Source organism: Hypanus sabinus, chromosome 4, assembly GCF_030144855.1.
Source record: "Hypanus sabinus isolate sHypSab1 chromosome 4, sHypSab1.hap1, whole genome shotgun sequence".
Lineage (NCBI taxonomy): Eukaryota > Metazoa > Chordata > Chondrichthyes > Myliobatiformes > Dasyatidae > Hypanus > Hypanus sabinus.
Window position 1 is genome coordinate 125,463,509 of NC_082709.1, and position 25,414 is coordinate 125,488,922.

The window sequence follows — 25,414 nt, forward strand, 5'->3', positions numbered from 1 at the left end:
AGATGGAGTTTAATGCTGATAAGTGTGAGGTGCTACATTTTGGTAGGAATAATCCAAATAGGACATACATTGTAAATGGCAGGGCATTGAAGAATGCAGTAGAACAGAGAGATCTAGGAATAATGGTGTATAGTTCCCTGAAGGTGGAATCTCATGTGGATAGGGTGGTGAAGAAAGCTTTTGGTATGCTGGCCTTTATAAATCAGAGCATTGAGTATAGGAGTTGGGATGTAATGTTAAAATTGTACAAGGCGTTGGTAAGGCTGAATTTAGAGTATTGTGTACAGTTCTGGTCACCAAATTATAGGAAAGATATCAACAAAATAGAGTACAGAGAAGATTTACCAGAATGTTACCTGGGTTTCAGGACTTAAGTTACAGGGAAAGGCTGAACAAGTTGGGTCTTTATTCTTTGGAGTGTAGAAGGTTGAGGGGGGACTTGATAGAGGTATTTAAAATAATGAGGGGGTAGACCGAGTTGACGTGGGTAGGTTTTTTCCATTGAGAGTAGGGGAGATTCAAACAAGAGGACATGATTTGAGAGTTAGGGGGCAAAAGTTTAAGGGTAGCACGAGGGGGAATTTCTTTACTCAGAGAGTGGTAGCTGTGTGGAATGAGATTCCAGTAGAAGTGGTAGAGGCAGGTTTGGTATTCTCATTTAAAGTAAAATTGGATAGGTATATGGACAGGAAAGGAATGGAGGGTTATGGGCTGAGTGCGGACCACTGGGACTAGGTGAGTGTAAGCGTCGGCATGGACTAGAAGGGCCGAGATCGCCTGTTTCCGTGCTGTAATTGTTATATGGTTATATGGTTTGGCTCTAGGCCTATACTTGCTGGAGTCTGGAAGCATGATGGGGTGGGAGGAGGAAGATCTTATTGAAACATATCAAATATTGAAAGGTCTAGAAAGAATGAATGTGGAGAGTATGTTTCCTAGAGTGGGGGAATCTAGGACCAGAGGGCACAGACTCAGAATAGAGTGACGTCCATTTAGTGCAGAGGTCTTTAGCCGGAGGGTAGTGAGTCTGTGGAATTAATTGCCACAAGTGACTGTGAAGGCCAAGTCATTGGATATATTTAAAATGAAGGTTGATGGGTTCTTGATTAGTGAGGGTGTCAAAGGTTACAGGAAGAAGACAGGATAATGGGGTTGAGAGGGATAATAAATCAACCATGATGGAATGATGGGAGCAGACTTGATGGGCTGAATGGTCTCATCCTGCTACTACGTCTTTTGTCCTTATTGAGACAGGTCACCAGGCTCTTACTGGACCGCAGTACTATTGATACCTCTTTTGACGCAAGATGATGAGTGTAATTCTATTTCTATAGACCATTCACTGGCAGGGTGGCACAGCAGCTCGCAGAGTTACTGCCTTGCAGCACCAGTGACCTGGCTTTAAACTTGGTTATGGGTGCTGTTGATGTGGAGTTTGTATGATCTCCCTATGACCACACAGATTTTCTCCATGTGCTCTAGTTACTTCCACATTGCAAAGACCTGCAGACGTGTTAAGTTAATTGACCATTGTAAGTTACCTCCTGTGTGTATCTGAGTGATAGAATATGGGGGTCAGTTTATGAGAATGTGCAAAATTGTAATTGATATAAGATTAATGGAAAGGGTATTGATGGTTGGCACAGGCTCAGTGGGCATTCAGTGTAATCCTGAGATTTCTATTCTTGTAATGCTTCTAAATCATTTTCCTTAAAATCTGCTTGCAAACCTCATCCCACTTTCTTCCTTGTAGTTGGTACAAACATGTATATTGAGGTCTGATTGTTCAGCTTCACCAAGGTTCTGAAGTTCCTCAGTGGAATCCATAAAGATACCACCATGTCTTCTTGGAATCAAATCTGGAAATACAGAAGTATCTTGTGTGTTCCCAAACTATGGCAAACTGGTATTGTGAAAACATTCATTGTACAGTAGTTTTGTCAGTAGTCAAAAGTTAATATGGCAAAACCCTCAGGTGCATACTGAATAATTTGCATGTTCTTTGTGCAATTAGTCATTCACCTTGTGAGTGTCAGACTAGCCATAAGACACCCAGCTTCATGAATGTACTGCAGTGATTAGTCAGGGTGTCAAAGATTACGGGGAGAAGGCAGTAGAAAGGGTTGAGAGGGATAATAATTCAGCCATGATGGAATGGTGGAGCAGACTTGATGGGTCTGGTACTAAGTGATTTTGCCTCAAGATTTGGGGGAGTAGATTTAGGATGGAGATGTGGAGGAAATGCTTTTCCCAGAGAGTGGTGAATCTGTGGAATTCTCTGCCCAATAAAGCAGTGGAGACTACCTCAGTTAATATGTTTAAGACAAGTTTGGATAGATTTTTGCAGAGTAGGGGAATAAAGGGTTATGGGAAAAGACAGGTAGATGGAGATGAGTCCATGGTCAGATCAGCCTTGATCTTATTGAATGGTGGAGCAGGCTCAACGGGCCAGATGGCCTCCTCCTACTCCTATTTCATATGTTCTTATGGTGAAATGGCCGAATTCTGCTCCTATGTTCTATTGTCATATCGTCTTATGATCTGTCATTTTTTTCAGGATTTCTTGTTTTATTTTAAACTTCTAGCATCTACAAGACTTTGCTTTTGAGTTGCAAGGGTAGGCATTTCAAAAGATGGTAACACTTCTCTGGAATGTAACCCACCCATCAGGTGAATTTGCCATTGACAATTGGAGAAGCTGGGTTTATTTATGATTAAACATGTAGAGCAGGGTTACTAGATCAGGATTACAGTGATATGTGCATGTGCTAGAGCAAGATGTAATCATGAATCACCAGGTTGGCAAACCAGAGTAGCAGTTATGTGAGTTTGAATCACTGTGTTAACCAAGCAGAATTCTAGCTACATGTGCATGGTTCTGTTTTTTTTTCAAGAAAATCAAAACACTAGATATCTGAAATAAGAGCAGGACATGATAAAAACACTCAGTGGATCAAGCAGCGACTATATGAAGAAAAAGAGTTAGCTGTTCAGATTGAAGATCCTTTGTCAGAACTGGAAAAGAGCGATTTAAATGGGTAGTTTTATTTTGTGTGGATGGTGGGGGAAGGAGCACATAGGACAAAAGAAATATCTGTGATAGAGTGAGGCAAAAGTTTCAGCAGGGATAAGTTGTAAGGTCCTCCAGTCAAATGAGTTAACGAGGGCAGGAAAAGAAGTGTTACTGTATCTGTTATAAATAGCAGGGGTGTGGGCTATGCCCAGGCAGTCAGACCGCACTTGTGCAGAGCCAATATCACTGTGGATGACTTGCGGCACAAATGGTCAGTTTTGATACAGAGAACTTGTAGGATTCAGTATTGAGTTCAGAAGGCTTCAATATGCTGCTTGAACTTGAGCTTGAACTGTATGAGGGTACAGACAGAAAATTATAAGAGGGAGTGGATAGTGCAGGCAACAGTAAGGTTAGTGTCACTCCTGTAGACTGAATGGATGTGTCCCATAAAGCAATCATCAGTATTTGGTTCCTTCAATGAAGAGAAGGCCACACTGCAAACACCAAATCGATCAGCTTTAATTATTCACATAATAAGTATGATTCATAAATTGGCAAGCTGTGACACAATTCATTGAGCTCAAAATGTGATTTTATGGCTTACACTTTTTTTTTGCATCACCTTACTAATGATACCAGCGCATTGTTTTCTTAGACATAGGAGGCCATTTATCCCATCGGATTTATGTCGGCTCTCAGACAATCCCATTCCTCAGTAGTCTCTTCTTTCACATGTGCCAAACAAGCACACCTTTGATTCTACCTCCAGCACTGTGGAAACATACAGTGGCCAAATAACTTTAGCAACCTGCATGGCTTTTGGACATGAGAGGAAACCAGATCATTAGAAGAGAGACACATAATCCCAGGTCAGATGCGCAAGCTTCACTCAAACAGCACCAAAGGTCGGAGTCAACTCCAGGTCACTGGTGCCATGAGGCAGGAACATTACCTGCAGTGTCACTCTGCTTAAAGGGTTTGGATAGAGGTAGACCTGACTTCAGTGTTTATGTTATATGTATATCAACCACATAGCTTATGACATTTATTAGGGACCCCATTGTTGTCTATTGTGAAGTGTGTTTGAATTTTTGAAGTGGCTAAAGGTCTTAAGGGGAGGCTGGAGGAGGGTTTGGATGAGGTCCAGCTGGTTATATGGTATTCTAGCTCTCTGAAAACAATATTTTACCCAGATACTTCTGGTAGGAAGTCCATATTTGATACCATAACTAACTACGTAATGTCAGAATTGGAATCAGGTTTTATACATGGCATACTGTATGGTGTGAGATTTTTGTTGTTTTGTGGCAGCAATACATAATAACTAAAAACACTACAAATTACTATATATATATATTTTAAAGAAAATATATAAATAAGTAAGTAGGGCAAAAAGTTAGGGAAAAATGGTGAGATAGTGTTCATGGGTTCATTGTCCATTCAGAGATCCAATGGTGGAGGGTAAGAAGCTGTTCCTGAAGCACTGAGTGTGTTCCTTCAGGCTCCTGTACCTCCTTTTTGATGGTAGCAATGAGAAGAGGGCATGTCCTGGGTGATAGGGTTTCTTAATGACGTTTGCCACTCTCTTGAGGCATTGTCTTTTGAAGGTGTCCTGGATGTTGGTGAAGCTAGTGTCTGTAATGAAAATGGCTGAGTTTACAACTTTCTGCAGCTTTTTCTGACTCTGTGCAGTGGTCCTTCCATACCAGAAACCTGTCAGAATGCTCTCCACAGTATATCTGTAAAAATTTGTGTCATTGGTAACATACCGAACTTTCTCAAGCTCCTAATGGACTATAGCTGCTGTAGTGCCTTCTTTGTAATTGCATCAGTATGTTGGACCCAAGATCGATCTTCAGAGGTTTTGACACCCAGGAATTTGAAACTGCTTACCTTTACCACTGCTGCTCCCTGTTGACTGGTGTGTGTTCCCTTGACTTCCCCTTCCGGAAGTCCACAAACAATTCCTTGCTCTTACTGATGTTGAGTTCAAGGTTGCTGTGGTGACACCACTCAACCAGCTGATCTGTCTTACTCCTGTACACCTCCTTGTCACTGTTTGAAATTCCTACACCAGTAGTTGTGTCACTGGCAAATTTATAGATGGCATTTGAGCTGTGCCTACCTACACAGTCCTGGGTGTAGAGAGAAGAGAGCTGTGGGCTATGCAAGTATCCTTGAGATGCACCAGTGTTGATTGTCAGTGAGGAAGAGATGTTATTTCCAATTGGCACAGACTGTGGTCTTGAGTAAGTAAGTTGCAAAGAGAGGTAGAGAGGCCCAGGTTTTGGAGCTTTTTGATTTGAACTGAGGGTATGATTGAGTTAAACACTGAGCTGTAATCAATGAACAGGAGCCTGATGTAGGTATTACTATTGTCCTGATTATGATATGTGTGTTATTTCCTGAACTTGTAATTTCTGGAATCATTGCTGTCTCATATGTGAAGATGAGTTTAGACATCACATTGTAAAACAGAAAATTTATGATCCAGAAGTTGCCTCTTTTCTGTAGTTGAACTGAAACAAGCATTTTAAAGATGCATATATTCAGTAAAGAGGAAGTTAGTTCATTTGAGTTCCTTTTTAAACCATACAACACACAACTCTTAAAATATATATTGGGATATTGTATCGATTACTGATTATATCTTAGCTTTAGCAAAATTGGATATAAAATCTTAAAATGACTGAGCAAAGAACGAGGCATTCAGCCAACTTTTAAGCTTTTTTTAAAAGTCCAATGCAAGAACCTCCACAGCCAGTTGCCAAAATGGGGCTTATGTAGGGCTTGAATTTTTCAATTTTATTATTAGTTTAGTGCAGCAGTACTTTTTCTTTTCAGTTTTATTCCCATTTGACAGAACACGGTACTTTAAATTATTTAAATATAGTCAAACATTGTGTCAACCTCTATAAAGCCCAACTAAATCAAAATCAGTAGCAATTACAGACCTATTAATTATTTCTTAACTTAATTTTCATTTTTTCAAGGAATTATTAATATTTTTGTATTTTACCACATTTACCACTGCTCCATTCTTTTTGACAGGTCACTACACTGACACCACTGCACAGAGCATGATGCTCAATCACATTTTGAAAGCTTTCTTAAAACAAATGTGAACAGAAATATACATTCTGTGTGATTGTTGGCAAAGAGAGAAGGATGAAAGACATAATTTTGGTGGTCCCTTTGAATGATTTTTTTCAGTCAATTCTAGAATTTCAAGCTTTTTGCAAGCAGAGATTACTGATTGAAGTTCTGGTTTTCAAACATTACTCCAGGTCCTGGTCAGCAGTTGGCCAGCACTGTTTTGAGTGGGCTGGCTGGAAATTCCTGAAATATAGAGCAGATACCAACAAAAACTTTACTTGGAAATGCATCTGATCTTCAGGCACAAGGGAAAACTGAAAGATTTCAGCTAGATAATGGATCCCATCCCATGTTCTGCTCATTTAAATGAATTATTGGGGAAAAAGACTGTAGCAGTTGATACTGGATTGAGCAAAATGAATCATTCCCATGTTGACCTTCCTAGGCTGCCTCATGTTGCACTGAGTTCAGAAAATGAACATATATTGTTCTAAATTTCAATCTTTTAAATGATGCCATGCCTGAGCTAAACCTGTGCAAATGTCCTTTAAGATGATAGTTATTTGGCCTTAAAATAGACTACAAAATTAGATCCAGTGATTTTATAGCACAACATGGAACTGTTTAATAGAATTATAAAAGTATACAAAGGAGGAAGTATTTTGTATAAGTACTTCCCTATAGAATCTGGTTCCCCATTGATGACTGACATTTTTAGATGGCAGTGAAGAAGGGAAATGATGTTAAGTCTTTGAATAAGAACAGCAGCTGAGTCTGTTGCTGATTAGACAGTCAGGAAACTATCCAGACTTAACTCTAAGGAGTTGCTCCTGGGGAGGACTTCTGCAAAATGTCTCATCAATTATGTCGCCAAGCAGTGGAAAAGGAAAATACTGCTGTCTTTTTCCTTTAAAGATAATGATACAATTTTTGGTTTTTATTATAAGAGAAGGTGTCTTGTGTAAAGGAGCAGGAACTAGTCAGATGATAAAATCAGATGATATAGTCAGATGACAAATTGCTAGCTTGAATTGCTTGAATGAGTCTCTTGGTGACTCAGTATGAGATGTATTACTGTGACTTGGAGCCTTTGAAACCAGGAAATCCGCAGGTTCAACCCAACATTGTGTTTGGGTTAGCTTATCTCAGTATTCTGCGGAGTATCCTTTGGTGGTCCAATGGACCAGCAAAGCTTCATAAGTGAAACCTCTGCCTTTTCAACTGAGCCAGGTTTTCATAGATATGTAGCAGAAAGTAACATGCACATCTGTTGAATGCTAGCCTTGCAAAGGTTTATTCTTCAAAGAAATTAAAGAAGAAGAAATAGAGCGCACAAAGTGATAAAGGGAATAGGAAAAAGTTAGATGCATGAGAACACATTGTGAGAGATGTTGAAATAATGCTTTCTTGCTTAGCAATTACTATAAAGGCATGGTACAGGATAAAAGTCTCTTTTTATAGACAACACCTGATAGAAAATCAGTGTTACTGTTTCTTTACACTGCACAAGATCTTATGCATTCTGATGTTTTCACAGTCTCAGTCCAGATCCCAGCCATGGATGGTGTATGATCCACCAGGCAAGGAGGCTAACTTAAAGCCCTTTCTAGGAAACAAGTATTAGTGCCAAATTTATCTGTTTACTGACTGGATGTAGGCCGACTAGCACAATTAACTAACTTCACTAACAGACTTAATCTGCTTACATGACTGATTGGACCTGACTTGGCACCCTTATGGTATTGACTCACTGACTGATAATACCTGATTGATTTTATTTGTTGTTTTATTTATTTACATATCGACTTGCTGCTTGAAAGTTTACTCTTTTAATAAATGAAAAATTGTTGTTTCCGCTAACTGGGGGTAACTGGAACAAAGGGTCACAATCTCAAAATTTCTTTGATATGGTGCAGCATTGACATAAACCCATGGGTGTCTTTGACAAGCACTTGAAATCCTGAAACATTATATTTGTAGATTCTTGCAGTTAATTAACTGTCACAGCACTAACTTTTGAGCAGAAAATATCAAGACCATTGTAATGAAGCTAAGTTGGGATAAATATTTTTGTTAAACTGTAATTTGAAAAAGGTCAGAATCAGAAACAGGTTTATTTTCACTGGCATGTGTTGGGAAATGTGTTAACTTAGTAGCAGCAGTTCCTAATGATAAAGAAAGAAAAATTGTTAATCAATTACAGTAAGTACATATATATATATATATTGAATAGATTAAAAATAGTACAGAAACAAATAATATATATTAAAAAAGGTGTGTAAGTGTTCATGGGTTCAATGTTCAGCATTTATGAAACATAATTGTGTGAATAATTGAACCCAGGAAAATGTTCCCTTTAAATTATTGTTTTTTTTTAAACAACAAGTCTTTATGGTATTGGAGAAACTTCATATGTAAAGCTTTTCTTTCTATTTGTTCAATGTTAGTTGTCACTGAGTGAAACTTCTTTCTGATAGATTATCTTTTGAACAGTATCTGGCTGCATATGAATAAAAGTGGAAGTTTCATTTATTTTTGGAATGCAACTAGAATATACGGCCATAGAAATGGCTCATTTAAGCTTAATCTCCGTGCATTTGATTGTGAAATTTAACCCTTAACAATTTTTGATGTTTGGGCAAATGCCTGTGTTTCTCGAGGTGGATGTCTGCTAAAACAAATTTCAATATTTGTTTCCCATTATTAGCATTTCCAAGTGAGAAACAAATTTGTTGCACAATGCGACTCCCTCCAGACTTTGCACCCTAATCAGAATTTGTCCTTGCTTCATCATTGGGATTGTGGGATTGCATTTAGTTCCTCCACCAACCTCCTTCTGATTCTGTTCTTGAGTAGGAGCTAAGTGTGAAAGAGTTTGTGCCTTACTCTTCGTTTTACTGAACTAAAACAGCTTCTTGACATCCAGTTCTTACAAGTGACAGAGAAGGAATGTTTTTGATGCAAACTGAATTCATGCTATTGTCCTGGAGTGTTTCAACTCATGATGTTCTCCCCCTTTAATTGAAGGATTGTTCTCGAGTATAAATTGCTATATTCCAAATATTGAATGTAATAAAACAAATTAATTGTGGATGTGGAGCAGTTCTGTACTAAATATTATATTCATGGACTAATGACACAAGTTTGCAAGTGCTGGAGTTGCATGTGTGCAAACAGAGATACAAAATTACTTCATGCACTGTAACTGTAATATTTCACTGTTGGTGTGATTGTCTGAATATATCAAAATCCAAATTCTAAAGTTCAAGAAATGAATGGGTTTTCACATGTAATGGATTTATTTACAGAGACATTCAGAAAGCTGAATGAAGCCGCATGACTCAGTAGTTGCTGGCATGTCTTGGATGACAAATATTTACCACCACATAAAGTAGTAGAGTTTTCAAGATAATCAGTCGGAAAATAAACAATTAAAGTAGTTTCTTCTCAAAGATGAAGAGAGCATTTCAACTGTTAGAAACAATATGAAAAATTAACCTTTAACATTATTTAGCAGTTACCTTAAGATGTCATATTTTTTTATTTTTCAATTAATTTTTCCTTTTTAGATCCTCTGACAAAGTAGTTACTGTCACGGTTTGAACTAGATTAAGCCAGCTGTAAAACATTACATAGACTTTGCGCATTCCTTTATTAACAAAGTGTGTTTATTGTTGGGATACTTCTTGAAGAAGAATGGATATAAATGTACAAAAATTATAGTAGACAAATAATATATAGTAGGAGTGGGATTAAACCCCAGTTCAGAAAATCATTGAGAGAACAGTACAGAGAAGATTCTGCATGACTGCAAATGCTTACTTATGAATATAATATTAACCTGAGATGCGTCTGGTGCAGAACAGTGATGTACAGCTATGTCTTGGACTCAGAAAAATGGGTAATTTATAGCATGTATCTCCAGCTGGTGGAGAAGTACTGTCAGTTTTTTCTCTGAAAATTTCTCAGTGCTTTGGGAGAAAGGTGAACCAGTGTCAGTATTCTCTCTCAAGCTGACATTCCCAGCATAAAGGCATATCTGGTCAGGGTTCACTGGGCAGTCTGTATTCTCCATTGTCTGACAATGAACTCCTGAAACAAGTCTTCTATTTACAACTAACCCATGGCAAGCAATTTGCAGAAAGAGAAAATGCTTCAAGACCATTCTTAAAACTTCCTCAGAGAAAATGCAATGTTTTTACAAACTGAAAGGAGAATTTAGCCCGAGTCGGCTGAAACTGGCAGGAAATCATTTGGGAACGCACTAAGGTCTTTGAAAACCATCAATTGGAACACAAATGGCAACTCAAACTACTTGGCCACTCATTCTGTCAAGCACTGACTTTTCCATCTGTGGCAAGGTCTGTAGATCTTCATTAGATTAACCGGCCACCTTAGGACATGTAGGAAGTCAGCCTTGCAAGTCATCAAAGAAGAAGTTAATTCGAGTCAGTTTTTCTGTTCAGATGAATCTAAAAGACCTCTTGATTATTGTTAAGTTTTCTGTCTTCAATATCAGTCATCCAATTCTTCCATCCATCAATAACATTGACCAGAACTCATTTGATCAGTTATTAATTTCTTGTATATGGAAGCCACTCAACTCACGTAACAATGATGTTGTTATTTTAAAAGTAATCAGTTGAGTAAAAAAATACTTCAAATTCTAAGGGCATGGTAAGATATTGTATAAATGCAATTCTTTCTTTAATATATTAAACAGGATTTATCTTTATAAAGCACATGTCAATCTTACAGTAACATTCCTGGTAAATTAGTAGGCTGTACACATTGTGTATGCAGTGCTATGATAGAGATTGAAATTTTATCTATTACACTGGAAAATCATACATACGGTATGCACTAATTAGAATTTATTATTCAAATGTTAATGCTGTGCTTTGAAATGACTGGGACAGTTTTAGACTGTAAGACTGCAAATGAAAGTTGTAAACTACCACAAAAGTTATCTTGTAAGTAACATGGAGCTAGTTTCTCACCCATGGCTAATCATTCCCCAATTTTTTCATATATAAACCAGGATTAAACTTGAATGTAGAATGGTCTGTTATCTGTGAAAAGATGTTTGTGATCATTATTTTAAGAACCTGTGAATAAACATAAAATAGTAGAGAATTGCAAGCATATATATTTTTTCAATATTTCCATTTTATTTATTTGTCAGGAAACAGCTGATCGCAGAGCTTGATCAGGATGAAAAGGATCAATTGAATGGCACTCTCTTAACTCAGGAATATCAGCAGCTCTCTGAAGAGAACCACTCTCTGACCTCCTACCACTTACAGTGCAGAGAACATCTAGAGAAACTTCAGGTGTTACTGCAGCAGCAACAAGGATCTTCCTGATTCCCGATTCCTTGCACATGGCGGAAATTTTACAGCAAGCAAAATGCTGAAATAGCTGTGTAATCTTCTTTATAGATTCAGAGAATCAATTGGAAGAGATGGTAAGAGGAGAAGCCATTTTGGTGGTTCATGATATTTCTGGAAGCTGATTTTCAGCACTGCTGTTTTTCTAGATGAGCTTTTATGTGTAAACAGTACAAAGCAAAATTAGATTTGCTGACATCAAAGAGTACAACATAGTAAGGGTTAAAAATCCCTAGATGTTGTAAACAAATAACAAATTTATCATTGTTCTTTGTTAAAGTAAATCTAAACATGCAAGAATTATTAATAAAATCCTCATATAATGGTCACATTAATGTTGATAAAGAATGTTTTTGTCAACAGATTTGTTCTGTACTTAAAAATATTTGAAAAAACATTGCGTCTATAAAAATTGTGATTTCTTTTTAAGTCTACAGTGCATGTGTGCATAAACATGTGAAAGATGTTTGTTGAAGACTACCAGCCAAATCTGGAAATCAAGAGGATATTCTGAGATTTGTGTTTTTTCAACTTTAGTCCATTGCAAATTAAAACAAATCTGCATTTACAGAATGGGTTAATCCTACAGGATTCTCATGTAATGTACACCATAGATTTCTGTATTTTCTCTATGGTGAACCAGGAATACAGAAAGCACGAGTGCAAATGGACATCTTATTTCAAGTTATTATCTTATGATTTTTATAAACATAATTAAATATTTTAAAATAATATTACTTTAGTTTTTTTGAGGATACTTTTGACAATTTTACACCGTTTTTTTACAAGGTGCAATTATATTTAACCAGTTATCTGAAGAATACATTGAAATGTTGAATATTTCCAGTTTTTTTCTCATTGCATACTAATTGTTTTAGTAGTTAATGTATCCAACTCTTCTTCCTTATCAATTGTCTTGAAATGGTAAGTGTATACTGTGAAATATGCACATGATATTAAGTACTCAAGTAAGAAAACTCAAAGCTGGTCTCTTGTGGTTATTGTTTTATTTGAAATAGATGTACAACTACCTATAACTTTAATAAAACTTGGGTGAAATGTTTTTTCATTTGTTGAGTTCTATAAAAATATACAGGTTTAGGTTGTTTGAGCAGTTTCAATAAACTTGACATAGCTAACTCAAACTCGGAACAACATCTGTGGTATTGTATTTCTGCTTTCCGTGAAACATCCAATTTTATTCACTTCAACAGTTCTTCTCAAATTGCAGGTACTACTGTCAAAATGACTCAATGTGTCAGTCCAGCAGTTTTGCAACATTCATGCTGATATAGTTTATTGCATTTGCCCACCTATCTGAATGCACTGTACAATGGTTACAGAAAGAGCTTCAGCTTGAATATAGGTTGGAATATTTCCTCATATATTTACTTTTGTATTTTTTCCTGTTGTCTTTTAAATTATAAGAACATTTTGATCATTGTTTAGGGGATGTGGTTTAAGGAAGAGGACCAACAGAGATGGCAGGCATGTATCCTCCTGTCATTTCCTCCTCTTGAATAACGAAGCAAAGGCACGTGTGTTCACATTTGTCAGATGAAGAGTCAGAATGGTTCTGCACTGCCTGTGCCTCACCTCCCTTGGTCCCGCCTTTCAGTGGATTTCATAACTGTTCTGAAAACACAACCACTTGGTAGCTGTGGACCATTTCTCCAATGCTCTTCACTGCTCTCCTCAAGTGACCATCAGCTGGTGAGACTGCCACTCTCATGGTCCATCACGGGTTCAGGCTGCACAGCTTCCCTCAGGACATGGTGAATGATTGATGATCTCAGTTCGCGTCCTGCTTTCAGAAGGCTTTCTGTTCTCCTTTGCGAGCCAGAGCCAGCATCTCATCTGGTTCCACCCCAATCTAAAGCCAGATTGAGAGAGTGGATTGGGAACTGAGACAACACTGCGTTGTCTTATCTTTTGCAAGCCCATAACCTGGCGCTCCATCTGGTTTGGGCAAAGAATGTCCACCATAAACTCCAGTTGTCTTCCACTGGCATGTCCCCCTTTGAATAACATGAGGGATTCCAGCCATCAAAAATACCCCCTTGACCAAAGGACTGACGTGGGAGTTCCTGTTGCTGAACGGTTGGTCCAACATTACGAGTGCACAGGGAGACGGGCCAGGGCTACTCTGCTGTGCGCTCTGAAACAATATGCTCAGCAGGCTAATCAGCTTCACCGACAGGTGAAACCTCTCAATCCAGGGGAGAAAGTCCGGCTGGCATCTAGAGATTTTCCTTTGAAAGCTGAGAGCTGCACGTTGGCCCCACGCTACTCAATCTCGTGGAGGGATATGACCCAGAGGAACGTTCTTGGGTTCCAGCTCATAACATCCTGGACGAGTCTCTTGCCTGCAACTTATGAGCACAGGCCTCTAGCAGTTCAGGAGCGGTGCCTAGGGAGGGGGACCCCGTCACAACCACGGGCTCTGCCGCAGAGTTTGGGTGTCCTTGCAGGCAGTTAAAAGGTTGGCAACCACACTCATGAGTATGCATGCCCCAGTCAATTAAGGTTCCTTTGTGATTGTATTTAACTCCCTTTCTTTAGTTTCAGTCTTGTTGAGCCTCGACTAAAAGCACGGCAACATCAATGCACTTGGATTACCTCTGGCTTTGTTCTGGGGAGAGAAGCTACCGTTTTAATTGATGCTGTAAAGAAGCAGTATTTATTTAGTATTAAATTACTGCTTCCAAACTGCAGTGACAGTGTTAGCTTTCATTTTGAGAGTTTTAGTTAACAGCCCTGTTGGTCTAGTGTTTATTGTTTTCCCTGTTAATTCTGTACAGTTCTTCTTAAAAGTTTCTCCCTCTGCACTTGGGCCACCATAGCCACACATCCTCGTCAGTAATGGTGCCATGCAGGTTTTGTCTTACAGGAAGTCCTGCTCCATAAAACTACAAGACACTGGAGCACAATTAAGTCGTTTAGCCCATTGAGTCTGCCATTTGATCATGACTGATTTATTTTTCCTCTCTATTCCATTTTCTTGCCTTCTCCTTGTAAACTTTGATGCCCTGACTAATCAAGAACCTACCAACGATTGCTCTAAATAAACCCAATGATTTAGCCTCTATAGCTATTTGTATGCCAATGAATGCCACAGATTCACCACCCTCTGACTAAAGTAAATCTACCTCATATCCGTTCTAAGGGAACTTTCTCCTATTATGAGGCAGTGCCCTATGATCCTAAGCCCTCCCACAGTTTGAAACATCCTTTCCTTGTCCACTCAATGAGATGCTCCCTAATTCTTCTCAACTCAAGTTAAAGCCCAGTGCAATCAAACACTCCTCATACATTACCCCTTCATTCTCAGGATCATTCTCGTAAACCTCTTCTGGACCCTCTCCCATCCCAGCACTTCCTCACTAAGATATAGGGGCCCAAAACTGCTCGCAGTCACCGGTCCTGTGCTGTGCATTTTAAATTGACCAACAGACTAAACTTCTGCATAGATGCAGCACTGCCAATAGTTATCGAGATAATTGTTTAAGGTGAAAGTTCATTCTGGTTACTAAATAGCTGGATGTAGGCACTCAGAGTAAAAGATTCCCTTGTATGCTTAAGCCAATAACTCATTTTCATACGGACAATCCTAGGCTACATCAGAGGTCAATATATCGAACCAAGTGTAAAGATTTCCAAAGGTTTGGTGGAAAGGCCATCATCTATAAGATCTCATGTGCCTACAGGAATGGGATTAGACATTTGGCCCTGACTGCGTGCTGTCTTTCATAGCAATCTTGGGGGATCAGCCATCTCGCTACACCGTTCTTACCTTCTCCCCATATCTCTCGATCCTTTTAACAGGAAGAAAAATTTCTCTCACTTCCTTGAATACACTTAATGATGATGATCATTGCTTTTCAAGGCAGAGAATTCCACAGGCTCATCTCTCTCTGGGTAAAGATATTTCTCCTGATCTCTGTTCTAGATGACATTCCCCATATCTGAAGCTATAACTTTTGCTTTCTCGTCTTTCCAGCCTAGGCACATTCTGGTATGTTTTTCCTAGGGGAATTTTATAAGTTTATATGAGATTTACTCTTACTCTTCTCTACTCCAGATTATAGGTGTAATCAACCAAATCTCTGAGAATGGAATTCGCTATTGAGTGATCAATCTTCCTCATTTCTGATGGATGATCTTAAGATGAGCTTTATTTGTCACATGTATATTGAAACATACAGTGAAATGCTTTGCTTGCATCAAATCAAATCAGGGAGGATTGTGCTGGGCAGCCTGCAAGTGTCACCATGCTTCTGCCACCAACACAGCATGCCTGTAACTCATTAACCATAACTGTCTATCTTTGGAAAGTGGGAAGAAACTGGAGCACCTGGTGGGAACCCACATTGTCATGGGAAGAACGTGCAAAATCCTTACAGACAGCATCAGAATTGATCCCTTATTGTTGGTGCTGTAAAGTGTTATGTTAGCTGCTATGCTACCATGCCGGTGTCAGTGAAGGAATGGCATTCATGAAGATTAGAATGATTTATTTCCAGGAACTATAACCATCTTCCCTATGCTGTGCGTGATTCTCTGTAGTAGCATCGGTTTTCTGACTCAGCATGGGGTAAGATGCAAGTTTAGGTTAGATCCATTGTAGGATTCAACTTTGTTTTGATAAAGTGAGTAAATTTCATTAATACTTGCAACATCAAGAATTGCTACCAGAATTCCTGTATTACCTCTCATGTGAATATACCTACAACAGATCAAAATATTTCCAATGAAACTTCTAAAAACTTGTTGTTTAATAATGAACATTAAATTGAGAATTATTTTAGTAACTGGAATATAGATGTTTTGCACCTTTGTGATTTAGTGAGCATTTTTCTGGCTGTCTAATTGCCACTCAATTGTACGGATTCTTACTTGCAAAACAAAATGATTTACTAAGCAAGTTCTTTTCCACTGCCTCTAAAGTTATAAAAATAGTAAAGTGAGAATATTCACTTTATAATTTGAAGTGGCTGGAATACAGGATTCACATCTTAAATCATTCAAACACAATATTTTTACATCAGTACTCTGAAAAGGAAACATCTTCTTTGAGAACAAGTCCAAACAAAATCGCATTACTATGTTCAAAATTATGGCTTTGCACCAGAATGCTGAGGTGTTTTCTTTAGTCCTCTAACAAGAGGCAGTATTTATATTTTATCTCAAGAAAGCAAATAACCAACTTTTCAATCTTTAAAGTTGCTTGCCAATAATTAGACAGACAAGTAAAGTTTCAGATTCACTCCTTGTTCTTACAATGGGACAAGGAGGCAAAGTCCAGTTATTGAAATAAAGATCAAATAAGCCTTTGCATGATTCTAAGTACAGTCATCAACACCTGCCCTAAATGCACTGCTATCAAAAATAGATTAACTAGTCATAAGCTCACCACTATTTGTAAGATTAGCTGGGTGTAACTATTTTTCCACATTTGTGATTTATAGTAATTACACTGGACAGCAATTTTTTTCAAGAGTTGCTTCTTCAGAAATTTGTTTGTCCATGACAGACCACTGGAAGCTGAACACCAATATAATTTCATACCAGTTGTATCACATAGGAATTTGGAGAAACAAGAAATTAATTTTTATTGAAACCAATGCTTTTAATTGCATAATGGCGGTGATGCTTTGCAATAATTCAACCAAGCTAAAAATGGTTTGTTGATGACTTTTATTTGCACTTAGTGTCTGTGACTTCTCACTTAGGTATACAACAATTATCAATCAGCATTGATAGATTCCAGATACACTGATACCATTTCTCCATGTCTGCAATGTCCTGGTGAAACCTTTCACCATGTTTGTCACAGACAGCACTAAGATTTGCAGGGAAGAGTCTAAATGGGAATGCAGAAAATTAATCTTTAGTGACATGTTGCACTTCATGGTTTTGTATGCTTGAAAGATGTTGTCAACCAGCTGCACATAGTTTGGTGTTCTGTAGTTGCCAAGGAAATATTCAACATCCTTGAATGCCTTCCATGCAATTTTCTCTTGTCCCATAGAAGTTCTTTGCATTGCCTGTCATTGATGACCTGATTGATTTGTAGATCAATAAAAATGCCTTCCTTAATCTTGGCAGCAGTTATTCTGTGAATCATCTGTCTCAAATATAGAATTCCTTCACAGAGGTCTTTGTGCCTGGTGACAGCAGATTCTATCCTTGCCGTCTTGAACCCAGTAAGTCTGCTTTTGGCTTTGACAAACACAAGTCTCTGACCTGGTCATTTAACTCAGACTGAGTTATCAGATGAGGCTCACTTGACATAAAAGATTCAAAAATCTGTATTTGTTTTAGTATTATTTTCCATTCTTGGCTTGTGCATCATGATATCTTTGTCTGCCTCCATGTCTCTGGTGGTTTCAGTAGTGGAAGACTATCATCATGCAGCACAGGTCTCATGGCTGAAGGGAGATTCACGTATTCAATGGATTTCTTTTTTTTTTCAGTAGAGAAACCAGATACAATGATCAGACAGAAATAGCAGTCTGTCACATGATCCCTCTGCTCTCCTCAGATCACTGAGACTTCTGAGTACCTCTGAGTCAAGCTCTAAGATAGATGGCCTTACAGTTTTGCATGTTGCGCAACAAATGTGAGGAGCCCAGGTTTTGTCTTGGTCGCCAATTTTACACACAAAGTGGAGCTCGTAGGCTTTCTTAATAAGAGGAGTCATGCTCCATCTTTGAGATGTAAGTGTATATTCGCCACAAATATAACAGAAAGTATAGCAGCTATTGAAACATTGGTGGGACATTTTGCTATAACAAATATTCCTAAAAATACTATTACTTCATTATAATGAGTACACACAGTATGCTATGTGCGTAGAGCATGTACACCAATGTGATTGCAGACCAATATATATGTAAATGCAATGCATAGGGTGGTATGTGCATGATGCTTTTATAGCCTTTCTAAAACCTGTCCTGCCATGCAGCATCCCCCTGCCCAAGCATGCCCAGGCATACCTGGACAAGATAGAAAACTTTTCAGCTTACATTGCAGGCAACATTTTAATTGAATTATGAATTGAAATAACAAATAGAGGTGATTTCAAAAACATGATGTATGATAGGGAAATTTCATGAACAACAGACCAAAATTATAATATACACCCAAAGGTATTCAGGAAGCAAAATCTTTGTTGTCCAGTGTAATGTGAAGTGGTTTGAAATATTTCAAAGGGGAAACAAAGAAACATATAAGCTTGTCTTTTTTTTAAGTGGGACTATCAAGATGCATTCAGTAGTAACAAAGACATCAACTGAAACGATGACGTTGTATCGGAAGCACATCAAGAAATTGACCAAGACACAACTCAGGCACTTACACCAAATATTGCACATCAAGTGGCAAGAGAGGGTACCAGATGTGGAGGTGCTCAAACATGCTGGGACAGTCAGCGCAGAATTGCTCATCACAGCTTCTCAGCTGCGTTGGATTGGTCATGTCACAAGAACGAGCGATGATCGTTTACCCAAAGCTGTTTTCTATGGCGAACTACCTGAAGGAACGAGGAAGCATGGTGGTCAGAAGCTGCGCTGCAAAGATGTGCTCAAGCACTAATATGAAGAACACTGACATGAATGTCAACACCTGGGAGAAAGATGCTTTGGACAGAAGAAGTTGGTGTCATATTGTCAAGAAGTCAATCCCAGCTATTGAGGAGAAAAGGCAGAAGAAATATGAAGCAGGTCATGAACACAGACATTCGATGCTAGACCAGTCAAATCACAAATGCAACCGATGTGGGAGACAGTGCCGATCCAATGCTGGTCTTGCGGCCCATAAACGTGCCTGCAGAGACTAAACTCTCAGCACAGTCAACATCGAAATCGATGGACAGCTGAAGAAGAATGAGGTCAGAAGAATGAGAGGTGATCTTATAGAAACATATAAAATTTTGAAAAGGATAGGTAAGATAGAAGTAGGTAAGTTGTTTCCATTGGTAGGTAAGAGTAGAACCGGGGGATATTGCCTCAAGATTCAGTGAGAAGATTTAGGATGGAGATGAAGAGAAACTGTTTTTCTCAGAGAGTGGTGAATCTGTGGAATTCTCTGCCCAGGGAAGCATGAGACTTCTTCACTAAATATATTTAAGTAATGGTTAGATAGGTTTTTACATAGTAAGGGATAAGGGTTATGGGGAAAAGGCAGGTAGATGGAGCTGAGTTTACAGACAGATCATCCATGATCTTATTGAATGGCTGGGCAGGCTCGATGGGCCAGATGGCCTATTCCTCCTCCTATTTCTTATGTTCTTATCCTAATAATAGGAAAGGCTCATTGACAAATTTGGGACCATTCATTTTCTTCTCAGGAATGTGATACAGCTGATTTTCTAAACCAAAGGAAGTGTATGAAAATGAAACAAAAGACTGGAGAGCACAGATTGAATGTGCTGGGAAATTATAGGCTGCTCTGCTTCCCTATATCCTAACCCACACCAAATTCGACTAATAACATGTAATGGCTCAAAGTTAAGAGCTTAAACTATCTTTTTTAACTTGTTCCCTTTCCTCTAGCTCAGCAATTGTCTGAGATATCTGAACTCTCTAGATCTTAGCTCATGTGTAGTCACTCAGTAACTTCCTAATTCATAAACAGAGATATCCTGGCAACTGGCCACTAAATCATCTATGGAACTATTGACTGATACTGCTAGTCACATCTATGAAGCAAGACCCAAATTGTCAGCTTTCTACCAGTTGAGTAAACTCTGATTCAACACATTGGAGATTGTTTCTCACAGCACTACAGCAGGGCAGCACTTTTTACTGAAAAGTTACCCTTTTTGGAATAGGGGCTGGGGGAGGGGGAGCAGTGTCTTAAATTGAGCTTTGCTATGGCTGTTGCCACATCCATCAGTATTCCCCAGCTGTGTCTCTGCTCCTAGACACCACCCTGGACAAGAATGAAACAAGTTAATTACTATTGACTAAAACTATTTGTTACGTTATGTAAAATTTAAAGCAAAATCACATCTGATTTTATCCCTGGCAGTTGACTTGTTTTCCCTTCAAATAAAGAGGTCTAGTTCATAAAATAATTGGCTGAAAATATGCTAAAATACTGTACTGCATATTCACTGTATAAATACTTCTACATTACATTTTTCTCCTTGCTACATATTAGTTAGAATCATGAACAGCATTAGAAGTTAGATATCATATTTTCTTGTCATGCTTTACAGTTTTTGCATGAAATTTGGACCCACTGCAGATGAAAGAATGATAATAAATGTCCAAGTGCAACTCAAGATGGAAGCCTGCAGGTGCTCGATGTGCACCCAATGTCCCTGGTTTTCTTGATGACAGAGGTCACAACCTTTGGATATGCTATCAAGGCTAACTAGACAAGTAGCTCCAGTGCATTTAGTAGACAGAACACACCCAGCATTGCTCACAATGGTGGAGAGAATGAATGCTTAGTATGGTGCATAGGATGCTAATCCAGATGATTGCTATGTTCTGGTTTACATCAAATTCCATGCATACTGTTTAAGTTACACTCAAGGCAAAGAGATAGTAATCCATTCAGACTCTTGATTATTGCCTTGTAAAGGAAGGGAAGGTGAGATGTGTTTGAGATATGAGGTGAGTCACTTGCTGCAGGTTACCCAGCTTATGACTTACTCTTCTAGCCACTGTATTAATGAAGGTAATTCAGTCAAGTTTTGAGGCAGTGCTGAATTCCAAGATGATGAGAATGTGGCTTCTCAATCATGTTCATACATTTACTATCAAGGGGAGATGGTCATTGCCTGGTGTATTTGTGATACTAACATTATTTGTCACTTATCAGCATATGCCTGAATGTTATCCAGGTGCTCCTGAACACTGAATTGAGCAGTTTCATTTGGCAAATTGCCGTTCTGACTTTATAGTGGAACAGCTGAAAATGGTTAGGCTTGCAACATGAGCTTGAGAAGCCTTTCTACAGTGATGTCATGAGGCTGGGTTGATCGATCACAATCATCTTCCTTTGTGCAAGATGCAGGTGTAATCGTTGGAATATTTTCCCTTCAATGTTCAAAGTTCAAAGTAAATTTATTATCAAAGTACATACAATCCTGAGATTCATTTTCTTGCAGGTATACTCAATAAATCCATAATGAATAATAACCATGATAGAATCAAATAAATTCTACTGAACATTCAATCAGTGTGCAAAAGACACAACTGTGTAAATATAAAAAGAAATAAAAAATAATTATAAATAAAGAATCAGGTTTATTATCACTGGCATGTGTCATGAAATTTGTTAACTTAGCAGCAGCAGTTCAATGCAATATAAAATATAGAATAAATAAATAAAGTTAATTTCAGTATATGTATATTGAATAGATTAAAAATCGTGCAAAACCAAAATTATTTGTATTTAAAAAATGAGGTGATGTCCAAGGAATCAATGTCCATTTAGGAATTGGACGGCAGAGGGGAAGGAGCTGTTCCTGAATCACTGAGTGTGTGCCTTCAGGCTTCTGTACCTCCTACCTGATGGTAACAGTGAGAAAAGGGCATGCCCTGGGTGCTGGAGATCCTTAATAATGGCCGCTGCCTTTCTGAGACACTGCTCCTTGATGATGTCCTAGGTACTTTGTAGGCTAGTACCCCAAGATAGAGCTGACTAAATTCAGCTGCTTTTGGTCCTGTGCAGTAGCCCCCCCCCCAACCAACATCTGTCAGAATGCTCTCTATGGTACATCTATAGAAGTTTTTCTAGTGTATTTATTGACAAACTAAATCTCTTCTGACTCCTAATGAAGCATAGTTTTGCCCTCTTTATAACTGCATCAATACGTTGGGACCAGGTTTGGTCCTCAGAGATCTTAAAACCCAGGAACTTGAAACTGCTCACTCTCCCTCTATGAGGATTGGTATGTGTTCCTTCATCTCACCCTTCCGGAAGTCCACAATCAGCTCTTTTGTCTTTTGTTGAGTGCCAGATTGTTGCTGTGGCACCAGCCCACTAGTTGGCATATCTCACTCCTGTACACCTTCTTGTCTCCATCTGAGATTCTACCAACAATGGTTGTATCATCAACAAATTTATAGATGGTATTTGAGTTATGTCTAGCCACAGTCATGGGTATAGAGAGAGTAGAACAGTGCGCTAAGCACACACTCCTGAGGTGCACCTGTGTAAATCGTCAATGAGGAGGAGATGTCATCACCAATCCACACAGATTGTGGTTTTCTGATTAGGAAGTCGAGGATCCAATTGCAGAGAGAGGTAGAGGCCCAGGTTCTGCAACTTCTCAACAAGTATTGTGGGAATGATGGTATTAAATGCTGAGCTATAGTCGATTAACAGCATCCTGATTTAGGTATTTGTATTGTCCAGGTGGTCTAAAGCCATGTGAAGAGCCACTGAGATTGTGTCTGCCATGGACCTATTGTAGCAATAGGCAAATTGCAATGGGTCCAGGTCCTTGCTGAGGCAAGAGTGCAGTCTAGTTATGACCAATCTCTCAAAGCATTTCTTCACTATAGGTGTGAGTGCTACTGGCTAATAGTCATTAAGGCAGCTTGCTTTATTTTTCTTAGGCACTGGTATAATTGTTGACTTTTTGAAGCAACTGGGAACTTCCGCCCATTGGAGTCAGAGTTGTTCTTGGCTTAAAAAAAATGTGTGCCACTGAAGAGTTTTCACTAACTGGCCTGCTGCCCTTCCTCTGGTGTACTGTCCTCTACCAGATTCCTCTTCCACCTATCATCTCCCAGCTTCTTACATCAACGCCCTCTCTGACCCTCCCACCCATCTACCTTCTCCCTCAACCATCACCAGCAAGCTTGTACTCCTCCCCACCTTCTTGTTTGAGCCTCCCTCTTCCCCCCTTCCCTTCCAGTCTCATGAAGGGTCTCACTTGAAACGTTCAGTTTATTCCTCTCCATGGGTGCCGCCTCACCTGCTGAGTTCCTCTAGCACGTCCACACACACCATCTCTTAGATTTTGAGTGCCTACACCAATTCACATCACTTTTTTTTTGTTCTTTCTTCTTTCCACTTTTCCTATCGTAGCCTTTTGTCTCCCCCAGCTTTCCCTTCCTCCTCCGCACAAACACCCAGAACAATTTATTTCCAGCCGTTCATGCGGCGATATCATTACGCGTCAATGTTTGCGAATGTCAGTGTTTCCGGCCAATGGGAGCGCGAGGGATTGCGAATGTCAGTGTTTCCGGCCAATGGGAGCGCGAGGGATTGCGACTGTCAGTGTGTCCGGCCAATGGGAGCGTGGGGGATTGCGGATGGCCGTGACGTAGTGCAGGGGCGGGAATGGTGGTGGGGCTAACGTTTCCCCTCCCAGTGCTTGGCTCAAGGAGGGGAGTGACAGTTTGTGTGGAAAGCAAGCGGCGGAGCAAGGCCGAGCGGCCGGCCAAGGGAGGGCAATTGCGAGGCAGGTGGAGGTGCCGCGTCTGAGGTCGAGTTTCCCTTCTGTTAGGCATGTGTATGAGGTGAGGGGCAAGTGTGGTCCGCCGCCCGCCGCCCGCCGCGGGCCGTCTCCCGGTACTTGAGCTTCACGGGTCTGGGTCGCTCATGGGCCAGCCCGGAGCGCCCACTGGGAGGCTTCGGGCGTCGCTGCTGGCCGGGCCGTCAGCCTGAGACTGGGGTGTGTCAGCCCTTCCCGCGGTGACAGGGAGCCCGCCTCCCCCTTTAAGCAGAGATCGGGGCTTGACTGAACCTCGGAGCGGGGGTGGCCGGGCATTTGTGTCCCTGAAGAGGGTACTTTCCCCGGAGTTGCAGAACTTTACCTTTTCGCTTTCTTGTAAGCTGTAGACGTTTTCGTCTCTTGCTAATTTCCTTGAATGTGTTTGAACTTCCTTGTCTGTACCTTTTAGGGGTTTATTATCTTGGAATAGTGCTTGCCTACACCGTGTGCTGACTTTAGAGACAGCGTCTGTTTAATAAAACTGTTACTATAGCTTTCAGTGTTATCCGGACTTAGTTTTGACATTTATGTGTTTTGGATCAGCTGTTGTTTAACAATGGTATTAGTTGTAAACAATGAAAAAGACAGTTTCAGGAAACATTCCCCCAGCATTTACCTCCTCCAGCCACCAGTGATGATATTTAAGACTGCCATCATCTGTAGCCTAGTTAGGTTTCCTTCACTAGACTCTATTGATTCACATCCCATTGCTCCCCATTCCTGATGTTCTTCCATGGATTATACATCTTTACTGGGAGTCATAAAGTATTTGCTTAACTGTCTTTCACTTGTGCCTTTTCATCTATTTGCCCAGTCCAGTTTACCAACTGTAGCCCATTCCATTATAACTCCTAATATTTAAGTGTAGCATGTTTGATTCAAATCCAAATTCTACCATGCTGTGATCTCAACTGCCTTAGGTATTTTTTTTACATTGAATGTTCCTTAACTAAAGAAACTATACAATTCTATGAATTGATTCATATAGCCACCACTTGCAATTTGATTATTCCAGTCTACAAGAAGACTAAAGTCATCCAAGATTAATATGCTACTTTATTTACGCACAGTCGTTTAATTATACATTTTCCTACAATGAACCTGCTATTGGATTACTTCTTTAATGTTTTCCTGTATCTTGAACTCTTGAAGTAAGGATTGACTTTTGTTTGTAAGCCTGCCTATGGCTAGAATTGAATACTCATACTGCAGAAGATGTACTTGTTAGGTTAATTAGATTTTGTAACTTAATTGTACTTTTAGTAGCCTTCTCTATTCATTCTACACACTATTCTTTCACTATTCTTTCTCACTCATTATTCAATACAGTATTTCATTGGATATTTTTGGTTTTCATTGTTTTTATTTTTCTACAAAATTCACTTTAAAATTTATCCATTATGTGATGTTTCTGAATACTTAGATGCAATGGCTTTCATCATTTGACCC

At 39.3% G+C, this 25,414-nt stretch overlaps 2 protein-coding genes across 7 annotated transcripts in view; both read left to right on the top strand.

Annotated features, from left to right (window-relative positions):
* map3k7cl (map3k7 C-terminal like) overlaps positions 1–12,565 on the top strand; it is an 87,955-nt gene extending 75,390 nt beyond the window's left edge. For 4 of the 5 annotated variants that reach the window (XM_059966164.1, XM_059966165.1, XM_059966167.1 and 1 more), the window contains one exon: positions 11,298–12,565. In XM_059966164.1, the coding sequence (XP_059822147.1) occupies positions 11,298–11,478 (181 nt within the window). In that variant the 3' untranslated portion in view covers positions 11,479–12,565. The remainder of the gene's footprint in view (positions 1–11,297) is intronic. The other variant, XR_009511502.1, reaches the window with a different exon arrangement.
* Positions 12,566–23,853: 11,288 nt separating this feature from the next.
* The window catches only part of LOC132393181 (transcription regulator protein BACH1-like), a 67,180-nt gene continuing 65,619 nt past the window's right edge, over positions 23,854–25,414 (top strand). The window contains exon 1 of one of the 2 annotated variants that reach the window (XM_059968110.1): positions 23,854–23,990. The gene's annotated coding sequence lies outside the window, so the exon portion shown is untranslated. The remainder of the gene's footprint in view (positions 23,991–25,414) is intronic. The other variant, XM_059968112.1, reaches the window with a different exon arrangement.